At 41.1% G+C, this 17,794-nt stretch overlaps 1 protein-coding gene across 3 annotated transcripts in view; it reads right to left on the reverse strand.

The window, feature by feature from the left end:
- Nucleotides 1-1,748: 1,748 nt before the first annotated feature.
- The window catches only part of osbpl5 (oxysterol binding protein like 5), a 44,936-nt gene continuing 28,890 nt past the window's right edge, over nt 1,749-17,794 (reverse strand). For all 3 annotated transcript variants that reach the window (XM_022754458.1, XM_022754456.1, XM_022754457.1), the window contains 19 exons: nt 16,622-16,702; nt 16,158-16,259; nt 15,697-15,900; nt 14,848-14,932; nt 14,569-14,731; nt 10,218-10,431; nt 9,751-9,935; nt 9,530-9,611; nt 7,169-7,267; nt 6,872-6,968; nt 6,566-6,664; nt 5,988-6,085; nt 5,733-5,822; nt 5,235-5,371; nt 4,877-5,056; nt 4,544-4,673; nt 4,108-4,222; nt 3,915-4,017; nt 1,749-3,537 (listed from right to left, as the gene is read on the reverse strand). In XM_022754458.1, coding sequence (XP_022610179.1) covers nt 3,402-3,537; nt 3,915-4,017; nt 4,108-4,222; nt 4,544-4,673; nt 4,877-5,056; nt 5,235-5,371; nt 5,733-5,822; nt 5,988-6,085; nt 6,566-6,664; nt 6,872-6,968; nt 7,169-7,267; nt 9,530-9,611; nt 9,751-9,935; nt 10,218-10,431; nt 14,569-14,731; nt 14,848-14,932; nt 15,697-15,900; nt 16,158-16,259; nt 16,622-16,702 — 2,400 coding nt within the window. In that variant the 3' untranslated portion in view covers nt 1,749-3,401. The remainder of the gene's footprint in view (nt 3,538-3,914; nt 4,018-4,107; nt 4,223-4,543; nt 4,674-4,876; nt 5,057-5,234; nt 5,372-5,732; nt 5,823-5,987; nt 6,086-6,565; nt 6,665-6,871; nt 6,969-7,168; nt 7,268-9,529; nt 9,612-9,750; nt 9,936-10,217; nt 10,432-14,568; nt 14,732-14,847; nt 14,933-15,696; nt 15,901-16,157; nt 16,260-16,621; nt 16,703-17,794) is intronic.

The following is a 17,794-nucleotide window of genomic DNA, read 5'->3' on the forward strand; positions in this document are numbered from 1 at the left end:
AGTTGAATCTGACCTGCTATTGGCACAGTAAAGTTTGGATATAAAACCTTTGTTTCAGTCGGTATCCTTCCCTCTGACCTTACTATAAAGTGGAGAAAGTAGGAAGAATTCATCTACAAGGGCTCAGGGAGTCAGAGCCAAAATGGAAACTACAATCATTGAATTTCATTTTGTTTCACAGTCACTTAAAGACAAAACTGGCAGTATAATGTGACATTGCTGCAGGCTATATCATTTTAGACCTCCGTATAATACAGAGTTATTTTTTGACGATTAAAAGTTTTTATTGAGTTCAGAGTTCAGATCAGGTTGAACCACACCAAAGGCTAGTTACAGCGAGCATTAACCACAAACACATTCCACGTCAGTAATTTAATCTCTGTTTGGATAGACCTGACACTTTGATATGACAGATATTCACCTCATCACACTTCAAAGATTTTCTCTAGAAAGCAGACTGCAGCAACGAGGCTCTAATGTTGTTGTGCCATCACTCATATCAATACATGTAGAAACAAGAGGAAATGAAGAACAGTTTAACATGAATAAAACCTCTATGTGAAGACACAGATCCTGTTTTAATTTGTGCATAAATTATTACTTAACATTACGAAATTAGAGTGTGATAGGTGTTTCAGTGTATGTGACTATGCTAATTCATCTGTGTCATAGCTTTTGATTTCAAAGAAAAGGTGGCATGACCGCGCTGTCATCCTGAGACTGCAATGTGATTTACCAAAACCTTGCCAGCAGTTTTCCTTGTCGGTCTCTTGTCCAAGTGAGCAGAAGAAACCACCAAAAATACAAAGATTGGAAATATCCAGTTACTGTACACCTACTTTACCTCGTCTATTGTAATTTAGAAGATTTTTTTTGTCTGGGTGCTTTTACTTTTTGGGTTGTTTAAGTTAAGTTGGGAATGTTGCTTTATCTAAGATTTATGGGCAAGGAATTTTGCTCGCTCGTTGAGACACATGCCTTATTAAGTGTTGTTGGCTTCCCAGTAAGCAGCATAAACTGGGCAGCTGCAGGGACATTCACTGTTAAGACAGGCAGCAGAAATTAGCAAAAAGAAATTGTAATTTCCAACTGAATCCAATTTTTCTAAGACCTAACTTGGTAACTTTGAATATTTTTAAAAAAAGAAATTAGCTTGTTTTACATTTACAAATATGGTAATTTTACCTCCACTTAAAATATAAGTAGAATAACTCGGTGTTGTTTGTGAATAGTACTTGAACATCAGTCGCTCTAAAGGCCTCCTGCACTGTGGGGAGGCTCCTAAACACAATACGGTTACCCTCACTGGGGCTTAAATCTGTGTGTGGCAGATCTGTTGATCCATGTGGCGTCTACCAAGAGATTTTCACCTGCTCAGGTTCAACCCTCAGGCCTGTGCCCAGGGCTCTACACAGTAACTGTATCAGTCAACCACTCGTCACAGTTCTCATGTCATTTGTGCAAAAATTGTTGATTCGAAGATCTTTGTTGTAGCCTTCTAGTTTTGTCTAGTCTAACACTGTCTTTCATTTGAAGCCAATGCCTGGAATTATCAGCCTTACTGCTGCAGTCTAGATATAATGAATAGTTTGGTTAACACAGTGTCAAGACCTTGGATAAGTCACATCAACATCTCCCTCTAGTGGAGGATATTCAACAACAAATTTCTTGTGTAAAGTGTAAGAGTTCTCATTGTTTTTAAGACCAGTGGATACAATTTTCTTTTATAATGAGAGTCAAGTCAGCGGCCGGGTTAAAATGTTTTACTGTAGTGCTACAGTATGCAACAGGTATGAATGAAAACATCGGGCAACATCATGTTCTCTGTAGTTTCGTTCCATATGACAAAAATATCTGGCATGTAGAATCCCAACAACATGGCAGTAGAGTAGAAAACGGGAAAATAAAGAACAGAATAAACAAATTAAAAGTGTGAATAAAAGCATTCAAAGAGTCGACGTCCTTCTTGTGCTCTCCGATTCTCTCATGTCGGGTAGATCAGTACTGGCAACGGAGACTGAAATTCTAGGGCTAAAAACCAAGATCACAGACTTGGCTCTGTTTAGCACAACTCGTAATGGCTTACTCGCACACATGTGCTCCCTCACACTGACGCATACGCACACACATACACAAGTATGATGAACCCACACAACCATGGGAGAGTGATTGTCACCCCTGGTCTCCGTCCTCCAAGCTGAATTAGATTAGGAAAGTCAAGGTTAATCACCCAATAAATACATTCTGAAATCTCTTTTTGAAACAATAACCGCCAGACAAATATATACAAACTGATTAAAAGAATAAACAAGCAACTCATTACTAAGTGTTTACATCTTAAAACAGTCACTTGAACATGGTGTGAACCAAGATGCACACACACAAACTCCTTCTATTAGGCCTAAGTATCCGATTTTTTTCTTGTTTTTCCACTTGTTCTCTCTTTCTTCCTCCACATTCTGCTTCTTTATGTAACTGATTGTACACACTAGTGTCGTGGTCTAGACCAAAGCAGTGCTATGCTATTATCCGTTCAGTTACAGCACTACAGGCACACAAATTCAAAGACACTCTGTTTGGCTCTCTGCCCTGCCTCATCCCCATGATCCTTCCTTCCTGCGTGTCACTACGAACACACAGTGCTCCCTGTAAACAAGTACTCTTTGATCTTTCAGATTATAAATACTGTTTTGGTAAAATCATCATCATTAAAAGACGAGACAGAGTGTATTTGAGCGTACATCGATACAAAACACAAAGAATTGCACTGTTGGAAGATTTTCCTTCTTCGTTTGTTTACGTTGTGTTTTTCTTCTTCTTCTTCTTCTTCTTCTTCTTCTTTTTGGCTTCAGCGTTAAGGCCCAAAATCTGGAGTGGAAGGGGAGAAGGAGAAGTCCAAGCGGTGATCTGCCTGCGCCCATAGGGCCTACTGTAGGTACGAACAACACACATACAAGCACACTCACAGATAAACAGTATTGCAGGGCAATATAAAAAGACACTAAGGAATGGTGAAACATCCTCTCTGTCATTTCTTTTTGCAAAATCATTCTTCATCTTCATCATACATTTCATCTTTTTGTTCAAAATCTTTTTAGCCGTGCTTGTCTCTCATCCCTCCTTTCCTGTCCAAAGTGCATGGGTGCCGGTGCTGTTTCAGTCTGGCTACACTAGGGGGTGCCGTTCCTCTCTGCAGATGACTGACAGGCGGTGGCTGTGGCTGTGTTTATTGCTATAATGTCCGTGCTCTTCCCCTCTCAGAGGAAACAAAAGGGACAAAGTTGCTCTCCTGACACTGATCTGAGGTCTCTCTGGCCCCATTGCTGATTAGAGTCTGTGCTTTTTGGAGGGATCTAATGCCAGATCAGTGCCAGAGGGAAACTCCTCCCTGAGCAGTGGGCTCAGGTGAAGACGTAGTTGAGGAGGAGCTGAGAGAGGAGCATAACACACAGGATGAGACAGTGACGGCCTGTTAGCGACACGCTGTCGTCTGTCGCCCTCTGACGAGCCAGCTGACGGCTCAGGGCCACCAGGTTCCTACAGGGAGAGAGAGGGGTCAGGTTGAACAAGTGTCTAACACAGTTGAGCAACAGTTTATAAGATGACGCAAAGGATCGGGCAATTTAAGACTTTTAGTTATGTTCTGGATACAATCCTTCAATTATAGTGATCTAAGAAGGAAAAGCCACCCTTTGGTTGACCGGCTCAAAGTTTATGTCCACATTAATGCATGTGTGTAATACATTTTTTAAATAAATTAATAAAAACAGACTTTCCAGCTTTTTCATTTGGTGAAACTGCAACTACAGCCCTTTTCTGTATTTAAACTGTATTTCCATTTTCCTTGAGTCAACACAAAATGTACCCTGCTGTCTTCATGAACGCACGTGTGTGTAAACGTGTGATCTTTTCACCTCTGAATATCCTGCTGCGACTTCTGTATAGACGTGATGGAGGCCTCTATCAGGGCGATTTCCTTCACCTCTTTACTGCACCGTGCACACTGGTTTGAAAACCCTGGGCACATGACAGACCGGAACATAAGACTTAGGTCGCACAATAAAAAGACTGTGCGTCTGCGAGAGTGAGTGTGTGTATGCACCTCACCTTCATTGTCCGAAGACTCGTGTGTGGGTTCTGGCGTGGTGCTGCTGCTCTCCGTGTTCTGGCTGCAGCTGGACGGCTGGCTGCTGGCCTTCCTGTGCTTCCCATTCACCTCAGCCTGGGGAGAGGCAGAGGAGGCTTACTTTTAAATTGTTCAAACTTCACAGACGACAAATTGAAAGTGAACTTCTGGTTCATGCACCACAATAACAGCTGGATCAAGATGGCAATCTAGCTGTCTGGGCATCACCGCAGCAAATAACAAGTGAGAAAGAAAATGGCGGATTGTGCTTGTTGGTAATTTTAGAGCACTGAAATGTCAGGGGCAGTCTGGCTTGAAAGTGAAGCAGCTTTCATTTTGACAAAATGTCAATGACAAAGCATCGATAATACAGCAATACACCTCCAGTTTTGGTGGTGTGAGACTGGTCTGGCTTACCTTCTGTTGGCTGGCCCAGCTGTGGCTGTAGGAGAGTCCGTTGTGTTGTCTCTGGCTTTTCTCATGCGTCTGAATCACTCCGTCCTTCTCAAACTGAACCAAAGAGCGCTCAGGGTCCCACGGTCGCGTGCTGCCAAACATGACGATATATTAAGCTGCAGATGCAGTGTAATTTAAATCTGAACACGTCATTATTATCTTATTATCACGTTTTTCCTCTCCTTACTCTACAGCTCAATCCTTGTTTTAGTGACCTGGTGTGCCATCGCCTGTGTTTTATTTGCTTGGTGTGTGTGTGTGTGTGTGTGTGTGTGTGTGTGTGTGTGTTCGTACTCCAGGTGCCTGTAGGTCCACTCGGAGGTGACAGGGTCCTGATGGAAAAGTCGTGGGTTCCAGGGTTTTTCTCCTCTCTCCCTGGACTCTCTCCGCTGAGCTTCCTCCAGCACAAACTTCTCCTGGGTGGCCCGCAGCTGGTCCCGATCCATGATGGCACTGGTCACATGCTGCCACAGTCTGCCAAGACGGTAAATGCTTCGTAAATGTTGTTGAAGTCATGATTTATCTTAGTTACCTGTCCTGTCCATTGGCAAGTCAACGTTTGTCATGAGAAAGGTCTTTTATGGCATTTTCATGTTTGTTTACTCCTTTCAGTGTTGACACAGTGATTGACAGACATATTTGCTTTGCTCACCTTTCAGACTCAAACTCTCCCTGTTGCTCCATCTGTACAACTTGTCTCTTGAGGCGGCTGCTGCGGATGTCTGTACTTGGGTTCCACAGCGTCTCCTGCTGGCCTGAGCGTTTCTCGTGAATGAACACCTCGCTGTCCTGATTACAACAAAGGCAACAAAATGTTCAGGCCCGTCATCCAAACCGATTCATCACATAGACATCATCATCACATACTAATTGTGCCTATCCATGTTCATCTATAACGAATAATTTTCAGATCATGTAGTCAAACCTTTCCTAGTATTTCAGACAATCACTGTGTCTCTGGCCGACTGTGAGAGCCATCTAAACAGGGTCTTCTATTTGTTGTGTCTCCCTGCTGCTCCTAAACCTCTAATTACCAATTCTGCCACTAATTACTACAGAGAATTACTGAATAGTCATTGGCAGGGACTAAGAGGCAGAGAGGGAAAGAGATTGGAGTCGTCAGGCAGGAACAGGAGTTTAAAACTCTCACCCAGTGTCCGTCAACCGTGGCCAGCAGCTCCTCTCCCACAAAGATCTTCCCGCTGATCTGATTCACAGAGCAGGAGCCTCCGAGGAAAGGCTGCAATGAAAGTCAACAAACTCCTTTACTAAAACTGCTCAAAAAGTATCACTTGCGAACTAGTCAACCAGCTACTATAAAGTAAGAAAAAATAACTAAATCAAACAAAGTTCACAAACATGTTGGTCTAAACAACATTTTTAACTATACAATACAAAAATATACCTTTAGTTTGAACTCCAGCTCTGTGAAACATTTTGTTTTCTCACACTCAATGGTAACCTTCCCACCTAGCTCCAGTGTCATAGTGCCGTACAGGATACCTACAGGAGACAGTATTACAGCATCAGATCAACAGCACATCAACGCACACGATCAAAAACTCCTCTTGTAAGTGCAGAGATATATGATACCTGTGTTACAGTACGTTACTGACTATAATTTATTTAAAACTTACAGCCCACATATGATTTGCTGCAGTAGACAGATCTGTGGTGAATTAATTTGTATGTTAAGCACCTGTACTCACTGTACTGTACAGTAGCCATGTTTAGTAATTCAAGTGTGACACTGAGGACTGTCATTAATGTAACAGCATCAAGAGGGACATCAACACAGAAAATTGACCTTTTGTCCTGCTCTAGAGTGTCTCCTCTAAACAGCAGCTGTTTCCAAAGAGATGATGCAATATGAATGAGATTATGTTAGTTATGGGAACCTACGGCCAACGGTAACATAGCAACAAGACCATGAACAGATTTAGTGATAGTGATGATCACCAATATCTCCTGTAAACCTGTTACCTTTGCAGTGAGCGTAGGGCATCGTGATGACATACTCCTCATCCCTGCTCAGGAACAGCAGCCTGGCTTTGCCATCCAGGATAGCTGACAGAGAGTTACCTGCCACAGCAGAAAGACAGAGACGATTGTGATATAAGAGCAGAACCCCCGTCAAAAGCTTTCACCGACAGCCACTCACTGTATCTCGACACGCATGAACAAAGGGATCAAAATGGTGATCAAACCTTTGATCACATTGTTGTGTATTGATCTGTGCTGACCTTTCAGCTATGACAAACAGATTACATATCGTAGTATGCTGCATACCATAGAATTTGGACTTGGCCAGGATGCTTCCACTGATAGAAAAACCATCCTTCCTATTGCAGACATAAAAGGCAGAGATGGGCGGATGGTGGGACACCTGGCAGAGGAAAAGGAGACAGGCATTTGAGCAGCAGAGTGAGAAAGCGAGGTGTCAGATACCCTTTGGCATGAATTAAATTTTACACTTGCTGCATTTCACAGGTGTGTGCTCTGTGTGCTTGCCGAATTGTGGAAAAAATTTCACACAAGGGATGAATCATTTCCTGTTACACGTTCTAGCTATGAATCTGGTTTAACCTGTTCAGCTATGTAGTAAGTGCAGCTGTCGGTCTGAGGATGAAGCCAGCAGCAACGAAATGTTTCCCCCAGGATTGGGTTGTAAGGCTTCTTCAGACCCTAAGAGAAAAATGCAAACACACACAGCAGCGTTAGTATTAATGTAACTTTCTTCTGACACGAACGGTTTTTCTCTTTCAAGTCAAATGTGGAAACAGCTGTTTTTTTTTGTTTTTTTTTAAACCAAGTTGGGCAAGATTACTGTTCCTTCACACTTATCCAATACCTAGTGGTGAGGACCAGTTACAATGCAGATGCTCACAGGGCCAAACAGGCTTCACCAATGCATTATTATTATGGAAAACATAATACAAAAAAACAACTCTATAATTCAGAAGGCAAACTCCAGTATAGATTAAGGTTGTTGTATAAAACTTCTACCCTTCCACCTACAACGACTCTGTTAGAGGTAGTCAGCCCAAAAAGTGCTGAGTCAGCCCAGTTTAATCTACAGGGTTCATGTTGGGTGTTTTGCTGCTACTGAGTTATTAAATGCATAACAAGTGAAAATGAGTGGAAAGTGTCTTCAGACATTTTTACTGCAGAAATGGACCCTGCACAGAGTCATTTGTCAAGTGGCCGAGCAATACAGTGTCACAGAATGTCATGTTGGAGGATAGTAAGCCCAAAAAAGATGGTGCAAAAACTGCTTACACTCAGAGAAAATCTTCTAGTGATCGTAAAACAGCCACTTCCAAGAGCTTGACAGGAAAATGTGAGTATAAACTAAAGACCATAATGAAGGAATGTCCATTAAAAGAGCTGGTAATCAGCTGAAAATTGAATCCTTTGGTAAATGCATATTCTCTTTAAGATCATAAAGTGCTATTTGAACAACCATTTAGTTATAGTGACTTACATATACTGTACTTTATTTAAATAGGACCTATTATGGCCATTTTAAGTGTTAATCATTTCATTCTTGGTGTCGACTAAAAAAGATTTACATGCTTTAATGTTCTGAAAAGACATTAGTTTTCTTCTGCTGTACATTTTATACTGTACTCTCTACACCCTCTGTCTGAAACGCTCTGTTAGAGCTCAGGGCTCTTTAAGGCCCCCCTCCTCCCTCTGGAGCTGGAGGCCAGTGTGCTCTGATTGGTCAGCTTGTCGGCAACTACCATGGCAACGACACGTTCGGCATGTTTTGTGTAAACAAACTTCGGATGACAATATTCATAATTTGAAATATTTGTATGAGAAACCTTTTGGTTTTTTTATGTGCGGACACTTCTGGACTAAAGGAATATAAATAATGGAGGAACAGACAGATGGTCGACAGGTAGTGAGTCTCCACTGCTTCACATCCTGCTGGTTTAAAATGCCGTAAATCTGAATGAATTTAACGTTAGTGGTCATAGTTAGTGAAAAATGAAGTCAGTGGTTAAACTGTGGATAATTTATCTGAGCTGACAAGGCACAGCGTGTCAACACTAACAAATGTTTAAGCATTTATATCTTTGCTAAGCTGCTTCTTACTAACATGATCAGGTCACGATCGGGTCGCGGCAATGCGGTTAACATGCACAATAACAATGCAGACTGACAGGATGTGAGACTTAGTCCACTGTTCAGCCAGATCAAGTGTGCATTATAGAAATAACAGTTGTGAAGATGAAACGCCTAACTGTGGGTGGTTTCTGAAGCAGTCCTCCTTGAAATGCGGGCTCACACTATAATGTTTGGATCAGTGGAGAACTATGGAAAAATGAAGTAGATTTCTGCAGGAAATAAAGAACACTGTCTTTTTGGCATGGCTACAAAACTAATGAAAACGTTTCACCACAAGTAGTTATGTGCTGTGCCTTGTGTGGGGGTGAGCCAAGCTTGCAGGTGGGCAGCACCAAGAGAAGTATTGACGTCAATAGGACCAGGAAGTAATGTCTGGACTCCTAACAAGGCGTTTCAGACAAAGGAGAAAATTGGGTTTTTACCCTGACGGAGTTACTCCCTTTGATGTAAACTTTGATCCTTGTGACTCGGGAGACCATTTACATGCACAAAAACCTATATAAAAACACTATAAGTAAGGAAAAACTCAGAAAAGCATAATAGGTACCCTTTAATTATAGTAATCAACTGAATTGAAAAATGTAACTAAATCATTTCTAATGTCTTGTATCTATTGATTTACTGTGCCTTGAAAGATAGACTGTAAAGCTTCCTAACTAGTTTCATTCAAAATCATTCAAATGTTTATCATCTTTAAAAGTATTTATCCAAAAACAGGTGTTGCAAAAAAATGGGGTGTCTTCTTGTAATCAAGGCTGGCATATTTTAGAACCAATATTAACAAGCTATCCTGGCATGAGCAAGTCTTACCTTAGGCTTCTTGTAGAAACCAGACAAGTACCATCTCAACACCTGCTTGATCCGACCATATGCACTGTCCTCCAGCACAGCTCTGTGGTAAAGGAGCAATAAAGTCAGACACAATTGTAAAGAGATTCTTCATCTGTCTTACTTTGAAGGGAAATACTAAAATGTGCACACACATGTACACACTATACCATACACTTTACATAACACTTTTAGTTACTGACTGTGAGAGCAGGTCAGCATGGTAGTAGTAGTCAGACAGCTTGTCCAGGAAGGAGCGTGGCTCCAGGATGAAGGTGGGCAGCACCACCTTGGACAGGTCCATGCCCGGCCGCAGCTGCTTCAGCAGGCTCCAGATCAGTCCCTTGTTCTCCTCTGATACAGTTTCCACCTGGGACGCCTCGCCAGCCTAAAGTAACCCATAGGGACAGAGGAAGGGGCAGAGGTGTGAGGATGACAGTGGCCTTATAGTCACATTGATGGCTCTCCAGTCGAAATTTAAAAAAAAAAACAAACAATTACATTTTACACTAATATTGGCTTACCAAGGTAAACCTGCTGAACTACATCTTTTCTTGCTGTCCTTTTTAACAAAAAGGGTAAAACTCACTCTGAAGGACTTACAACTTAAACAAAACAAGGTACAGCTCTCGTAGAGCTTACATACATGACTGTGAACTTGGTGCCTCACCTCAGCCATCTCCTCTGTGCTTTGCTCCACATAGGTTGTGGCCTGTGGCCCGGGGGACAGCTCATCTGATTGGTCCATGTCGCTCTCTTCTGTCAGCCTTCCACCATTCTCATTGGCTGTAGTGTCCCAGTCGTCATGAGCCTCGCGCTCTGATTTGTCTGAAAAGCCGTCATGCTCCATGTGGTGATTGCCCAGCAGCACAGTGTCATTCAACCTAATGGTAACAGAGGAGAAGTGAACAGCAAGGTTAGAACCACATTGAGCAACGCAAACACTAAACCATTTCCTTGCTACTGCATGTCCAATCGCCAGTTAAGCTCTGACAAACCTATTCTGGAAATGCTGTTTGAAATTACTGATCAAGACTAATAACATCAGAACTTAATGAGGTGCTTCCTCCATAACAGTTTTTGTGACTTTGACTTATGGTTGTATTTTAATAGATTTGGACTGGAATCATATGTGGCTCTCATAACGTCAGCAAATCCTTACTGTGGATAATCAAATTGACGGTGGAAGCTTGATCAAAACACACGACTTTGGTATTTGACCTTTGCTCACCAAAATCGAATCAGCACATCTCTGAGTGAATGTTTCTACCACATCTGAAAACAATCCCTCAAGGTGGTCTTGAGATATCGCATTTAAGAGGCCAAAAACATGTTTTGAGCAGTCATTGTGACCTTGACCTTTGACCACCAAAATATAATCTGTTCCTCCTTGAGTCCAAGTGAACTTTGAACCAAATTTGAAGAACATCCCTCAAGGCGTTACTGAGATATTGCATTCAGGAGAATGGGATGGACAAGTGGACAACCCAAAAACCAAATGCCTCCGACCCTGGCTGTCGCTGGCGCAGAGGTATAAAAAGCTGGTTGACCTGGAGGGTCTGGGTGACTTTAATAAACCTGACCTTTCTGGTTGCCCGGACAACCAGGACACCACCCCATCCTCCCATGTTTCACACCTCCCTTTCACCTGGTCTGAATGTGACTGGCTACGATCAGGGTACTTTACACAAACAGGATAATGCATTCACGCACTTCACATACACACATACTGCACATGCTCACACACAACGAAGTTGAGGGACAACTAATTCAAAGTGCATCTGATGCTGAATTATCATTTTCTTAAAGTGGAATTTTCCAGTCTTTGACAGATCAAACCCAGACATCAGGTCTGTCAGCACTTTAACAACTGGAGCAAAGTTAAAAAAAAACGAGAAGCTTAGCAGAGAAAGTCACACATCAGCTTATAAATGGTCGAAGAAAGGAGAAGCGAGACTGGCAGAGGGAAAGAGAGACAGGAAGGTGAAATCGATAGCTAAAAAGGAACATTGCGGTTCCAATCCTACAGCCATTTTACAAGTCCAGACAGTGGATGTCTGTGTATTCTGGTGGCACACATCCCAAAACAAAACACTCAAACACATACAAAGCAACAGACACACAAGCAGAAATTACAGCAGATCTTAAATATATGCATATACAAAGGTTTTAAGTCAGATATTTCACAAATCCTCCACACTTTAAGTCCACACAAATATAGTCAAACATTAGCGTAAGACACTTGTAGTGTGTCATATGTTTTCAGAGCCACATTCAGGTCGCAGAAAACAAGGAATAAGCCTATTTGCCCAAACAACAAGGGAATAGAGTTCAATTTTCAAAATGCCTGAGGGCTCGACAGACCTGAACAATCACATTCCTGCACACTCAGTGAATCACTAACCAACCAGTGATGTTACTTATTAACTCAAACACGCCCTGGAACAGAAGCAGCTTTCCTTACCTCAGAGATATACAGCATACAGACAAACTCTTCCTCAGAAATCAAAACACCACCAATGATGAAAGCAGCAAGTCCAAACAGAGACACAATCTGTCCTTATTTCCTCTCCGGTGCGAGTGTAAATGTTTTTAATCTACTGTCTAAAGGTGCAGTGCTGTTTCCCTCTCTCTGGCACACCTGCTTCCTGAATGTGTCTGTGTATATTTCTGTCTGTGTGCCAGTGTGCGCGTGTGTACGTGTGCGTGTGTGTGCGTGTGTGTGTGTGCAGGCTGGCAACGGCTGTGTTGCTGCCGTCTCTTTCTGGGCGGTGTATGGTTCCCATTCTACTCCATCTTCCTGCTCTTCTGTCAGTCATGTGATTGTATGAGCAGCTGTGATTGGCTGCGAGAAGAGCAGGGAGGAGGGAGAGCTGGAATAGATGGCCTGAGGGGTGGGGGTGGGGGTGGGGGGTTCAGCCATGGAGGAGGTAATAAGGGAAGGAGAAGGGTGGAGAGGAAAGGGATGTCTAATGTACGATGTAAACAGTACACGGACAGCGATGCACACATTCAAGCAGAAATGGGAGAATAACTGATGCATGAAAAGAGAAAAAAAAACATGCAGAAGCACATGATCAAATATAAATACAGATTTATGACAAATAATACGAACCCTGCTGATGCAAAACAGGGTAGGATTTCCTATAAATAGAGCCACACCTTGGCTGGGTTGCATGTTGTAATTAAAAATTTGTCGTTGGTGGTTTTCTAGCTTTCTTGTTGCAGTTGAATAGTTCATTAATTTGGAGTCACATTCGAAGTTCACTACAGCCACAGTCTTCTACTGTCCACCACCTAAAGGAAGTGAACTGCCTCGCTTAACAGCAAATTAAAAGCAGTTGCCTTCCCAGTCATCATTGTCACTGTTCAGCCATCTATATTTAAATTTAAAACCCTGCTAATAAAGCTTAATATTTTATTTTATTTTATAGACAATATGAATGTCAGCAGAAAATCAGGGCCTGACAAGTTTTGGAAGGCTTTGAAAACCAGGCAATTCTACTACAACATAAATCATCGAAAACTTTTCCAAACTTCTCAAAGATTCCTCTATCCTGCTGGTATGATCAATATTCTTTCCGATGTCCAGTAAAAAAAAAAAAAGAGTTTTAACCACGAGGTGCTTCTTTATACACTCAATGAAGCAAAGCTGACTTCTAGAAGTTTACAGGATCCAATGTTAAAATGTAAAAAAAGATGATTACATGAGAGGATCAAACTAGGGCAACATCATACAATGGTTACACTGTTCAGCCCAAGAGAAAAGAGTCACACTGCTCCTATGCAATTATTCCACATTTCATCAATGAAAAATGACACACACACACACACTCTCTCTCTCTGTCTCTCCGTCACACACAGAATCACATTTACACACATAGTTTATACACACAAGTAGGCCTGATGCATGTAGCCCAGCTTCACTAACAAAGCAAAATAAAACTGACAGACTAATTTGAGCACAAGAACACTACAGAGATGTTCCATTTGAAGAGTAATTGATTTTCAAGGGTAAATCAGCTTTTGATTTCATCTTTGATAACGTAGCTAAGTGCTGCTGGAAAGTTATTTTGATGCGTTTCTATTTTGAAACGAGGAGACTGTTGTGTGGAGTTTATTGTACTCAACTTCTTTTTTCTGTCTGTTTATCAGGCCTCTCGAGTCTTGAAAAAGCTTAAACTTAACTTTCTATTTTAAACCAAAGGTGAGAATTACTGCTAATCATTTTTAAGACAGGAAACATTGTTTTCAAAATGGGCTTCTAGACTAAATAAAATGCATCATGGTCCAGAACTGGTTGGCTGGGGCAACTGGGCAACCATTATGGTCAGTAAAAAAGTGCAGTATCATCTATTTTTAACTCATATGGTCCCATCTAGTGCATACATAAATTACAGAAAGAGTAGCTTTGTGAGACTGGCCGTAAAAGAGTAAGTTTAAATTACATAATGTGTCAATGTTTGTCAAACTTTCATTTTTCTCATGTATCGCTTTATCCTTTTAACTTTATTTAGCACTTTCAGTGGTTACAGATTCTGACAACATTTTGGAGTTCTGGCTTTTTAAGAATGCAGGAATTACATTTGATCCTTCCTTCCAAATGCAATCCTTTAACAACGAAATCAAAATGTTACTAGAATGGTACGCACTACATAGCTAACACAGCTAACCTTGTCTGTTGCATCAGGGGCCGGTGTTTTGCATTTAGCAAACAATATCTCTGGGAGTCCATGTTTCTTCATCTGTGATTCTGAGTTGATGACCAGAAAGCACAGAGACTGTATTTTAGACCTACCATCTGGGAATTTCTGACTTCTGCGTTAATAAGACTAAGGCATAAATGTGTTGGTAGCAATGCTAAGAGTCTTGTGTGTGAATTGGAAAATGCAACAACTTGGAGTGTGATTACAGGAAATGTAGACGATCCAGTAGCAACAAATAATAAATGTAAGATGGAGTTAACTTATATCTGAGTGGCTTTCAGTGTATGCAGCTGTATCTGAGTGCATATTACTCACTGTAGCAGCTCTGTGTCAGTGAGTGTGGTAGACTGCAGCAGGTGGAGTATATGGGAGGACTCTGAAGACGTGCTGATGTCTCCTTCTCTCCCTGCTTTGGCTGTCAGCTTGTAGAGGCTGGAGCAACTGAGAGCCAGCTCCAGGGCATCCATCCAGCATCGGCCTGAAGAGACAGACGCATTTTAGAAACAAGAAGGAATACCTTCAATAAATTCTGCTTGTGAAAATAATGAATTAAATATGCAGGAACATACACTTCCAGCCACACATTAGACTCACCATCAGACTCTGAGGCAGCTCTGAAGATCAGGTAGTTGCTGGGTAGAGGCTGTGTGATGGAGCCAACGTTCTCTCCTTTGGGACCCTGAGCATATGGATGAAGCAATGACTCACGCTTCATGCCATTTCAGTTATGTTGTACCAACAGAAATAAATGGCTCTCTCAAGGGCCATAATGTAGCATAATGAAGCACTGAACTGGAGAATTATCACTTAAAAATTAAAACTATCGGTGAAAACACTGAAATATAGATAAAATTAAAGCCTGCTGATAAAAATACTGTACTACAAAATTAACTAAAGGAACACATACACACACATATATACACACAAATATATATATATATGTTTTAAACACTGCTTTATCATCCAGTGTTGCTAAACCAAATTTTAATAAAAAACTCCAGTAATGACAACAACAAAAGTCCCTTGAAAAAAAAAAAAAAAACTTTACAGCTTCAGTGCTGGTTAGAAACTTTTATGTATGGCCATTCATTTCTATTTAGTAACTGTACATTAATTTTAATGTACATGGATAGTAGCCACAGTGTCTTTTTTTTGCTACCATACTACCACTAGGAGGCACTCCAGTCAGAATTTTTCCAATCATAGACATAGGGGCATTATCAGTGTTTTTAAAAGCAACAATAGTGAAAAAGAAAAAAAGAAACCCAAATCAGATCTCACAGACACTAACATCTAAACATAGAAAATAAAGAATTATCCTTTTACTGAATGAATATGTTTATTTATATCTTAGTCTGTCTCTGCATGATCACTAAAGTCTTCTTGATCATCTGTTACTATTGGGGCCATGAAAATGCCAGTGAGCCTACAAACATGTCTGACCTTGACAGCCCAGATGGATTTGTCCAGCGGGTGGTAGAGCTTGAAGCAGAAACCGTCCTTTTTTGAGGGTCTCTCAATCAGTTTGCATGCACTAAGGAGGACGGTGCCCACCCAGTGGTCCGTTTTTGGGGTCTTATAGATCAAAAGAACTCCAGGTTTCAGGGCACACCACAGCTTGGTCCAACTCTTTAAGGACCCACGGATCTAACAAAAAAACACAAGGGATGAAAAGTGAGATCATTTCAGTTTGAGAATATATAGGAAACCCAAGGAATATGATGTTAATTCACAATTAGATCTTACAAAACAACAGAAATTATGTGCAAGATACAGAAAAGGCTAAAAGTTTTGTAAACTGAACGTAAACATTAACAGATTGCAGACAGATGATAAAAAAGTCTAAATAGCTTGTTGTCAATTTAAAGGCTCTGTGTAGTACTGTTGAGAAAACATCCCTGCACCTTTAGCCAGTTGGACATGATGACAACACTGGGGTCCTTTAGTGCACTGAACAGTTCTTTAGCTGCCCGTTTCTTCTCTTGCCTGTAATTCTGCTTTTGGACCTGTGAAATGGAAAAAACACACATGAATGAGTCATCAGTCTTACTGGTCAGAGGGCTGGTTTGAAAGGCAACACTAGGTGGAAGCAGAGTCAAAGAAATACTACTACTTCATGCACGCATCCTGTTGCCTCTGGTATTAATTAAAATGAAATATCGTTGATCATTTTAAACACATTACAAAAGGTACACATTTAAAACATAATTCAAAGACATGTCAAAAGGCTCACGTACATTTGCCCCATTGAGTGCAGACTGACAGAGATACTAAAGAGCTAAATTATACACACTACATGATAAATCCAACAACAGTAATGATGCTTAATAATTCTCACCGTTGTCTCAAGCGAGGAAAGGACACGTACCTTGAGAGACTCCTTCCGGGCCAGCTTCTCTGTGGGGGATGGGCAGTCCTTCTCGACACCATTAAACATCCTGGACTCAGACTGAAGGAGAGAGGAGACGAGACGGTCAGAGATGATGAAGAGGAAGAGGAAGAAGAGAGACTTAAAAATAAAGACAAAACCTGTAAGCTATTGAAAATGTTGTTTTGAAAATGAATGTTTTGAAAATATTGGCTTGTAAATGTTTAAATTAGTCCAAATCTCAGAAGTACAGATAAATACACTGTTGCCCATAAAGTTGGAATAATTTTGTTTTCAGAAACAATCCTGTTTATTCCTATTTAAATGCATCAGTAATCACTTTTGAGCAGGTGCAATAAATCACATTGTCACAATCATTTCATGGAAAGAGGTAAAAAATATTTTATTCCAACTTTATGAGTAACAGTGTAGTTCAGTCTCTTATCAAATCTAGACTAATGATGATTAATTAATGATGTCCTGCAACAAGAGTTACCTAACTTGGCTCGCCTGCATTTTGAACAGAACATTATTTAATTGTTCCTGTTGCCACGGAGCACATCTGTTATGCCACAAATTTGTGTGTAGCAGGTGGGTGGCCCTTTCAGTCAGCAAGGCAACTTAGCAGGCAGTCAGCTCTGATGTTATAACCACAAACCCACTGACTTCCTTGGTTAGACAGCAAAGGGCACTGACTGTTTTATGGTCTCCACTGATCAGTAAGTAGAGATAATAATCTCAGTAGTAAGTTATCCTGTAATTTCACTGCAATATGTAATTACATAACCATTTGTTCTTTATGCACTAAACCAATATGACTCACAATATTATTTGGGGAACCCACACAGGCGCTTAGACTTATCCATTTGTTTCCAAAGAAGCCGTTCTTTAAGCATAGTAGACAACTACAACTCACTATAAATGACAACATGCAAGTGTTAGGCTGTGCTCAGTCTCCTATTGTCCCAAAAGGACTCTCAGGGTGGAAGAGAGGGCGAAAGGCCACAGATGCAGCTGCGCCTGTGAATTATTCCACATATAAATAAGCAGTATTGCGAGACGAGGCGAGGCAAAGCGACAAGAGGAGAGGAGACAAGACAAGATGAGATTACCCAATAGCCACTGGAAACATTTATTGACCACTCCAAATTAGTATTACCAAGGAACGGAGAC

Source organism: Seriola dumerili, unplaced genomic scaffold, assembly GCF_002260705.1.
Source record: "Seriola dumerili isolate Sdu_G_001 unplaced genomic scaffold, Sdu_1.0 BDQW01000219.1, whole genome shotgun sequence".
In the NCBI taxonomy this organism is placed as follows: domain Eukaryota; kingdom Metazoa; phylum Chordata; class Actinopteri; order Carangiformes; family Carangidae; genus Seriola; species Seriola dumerili.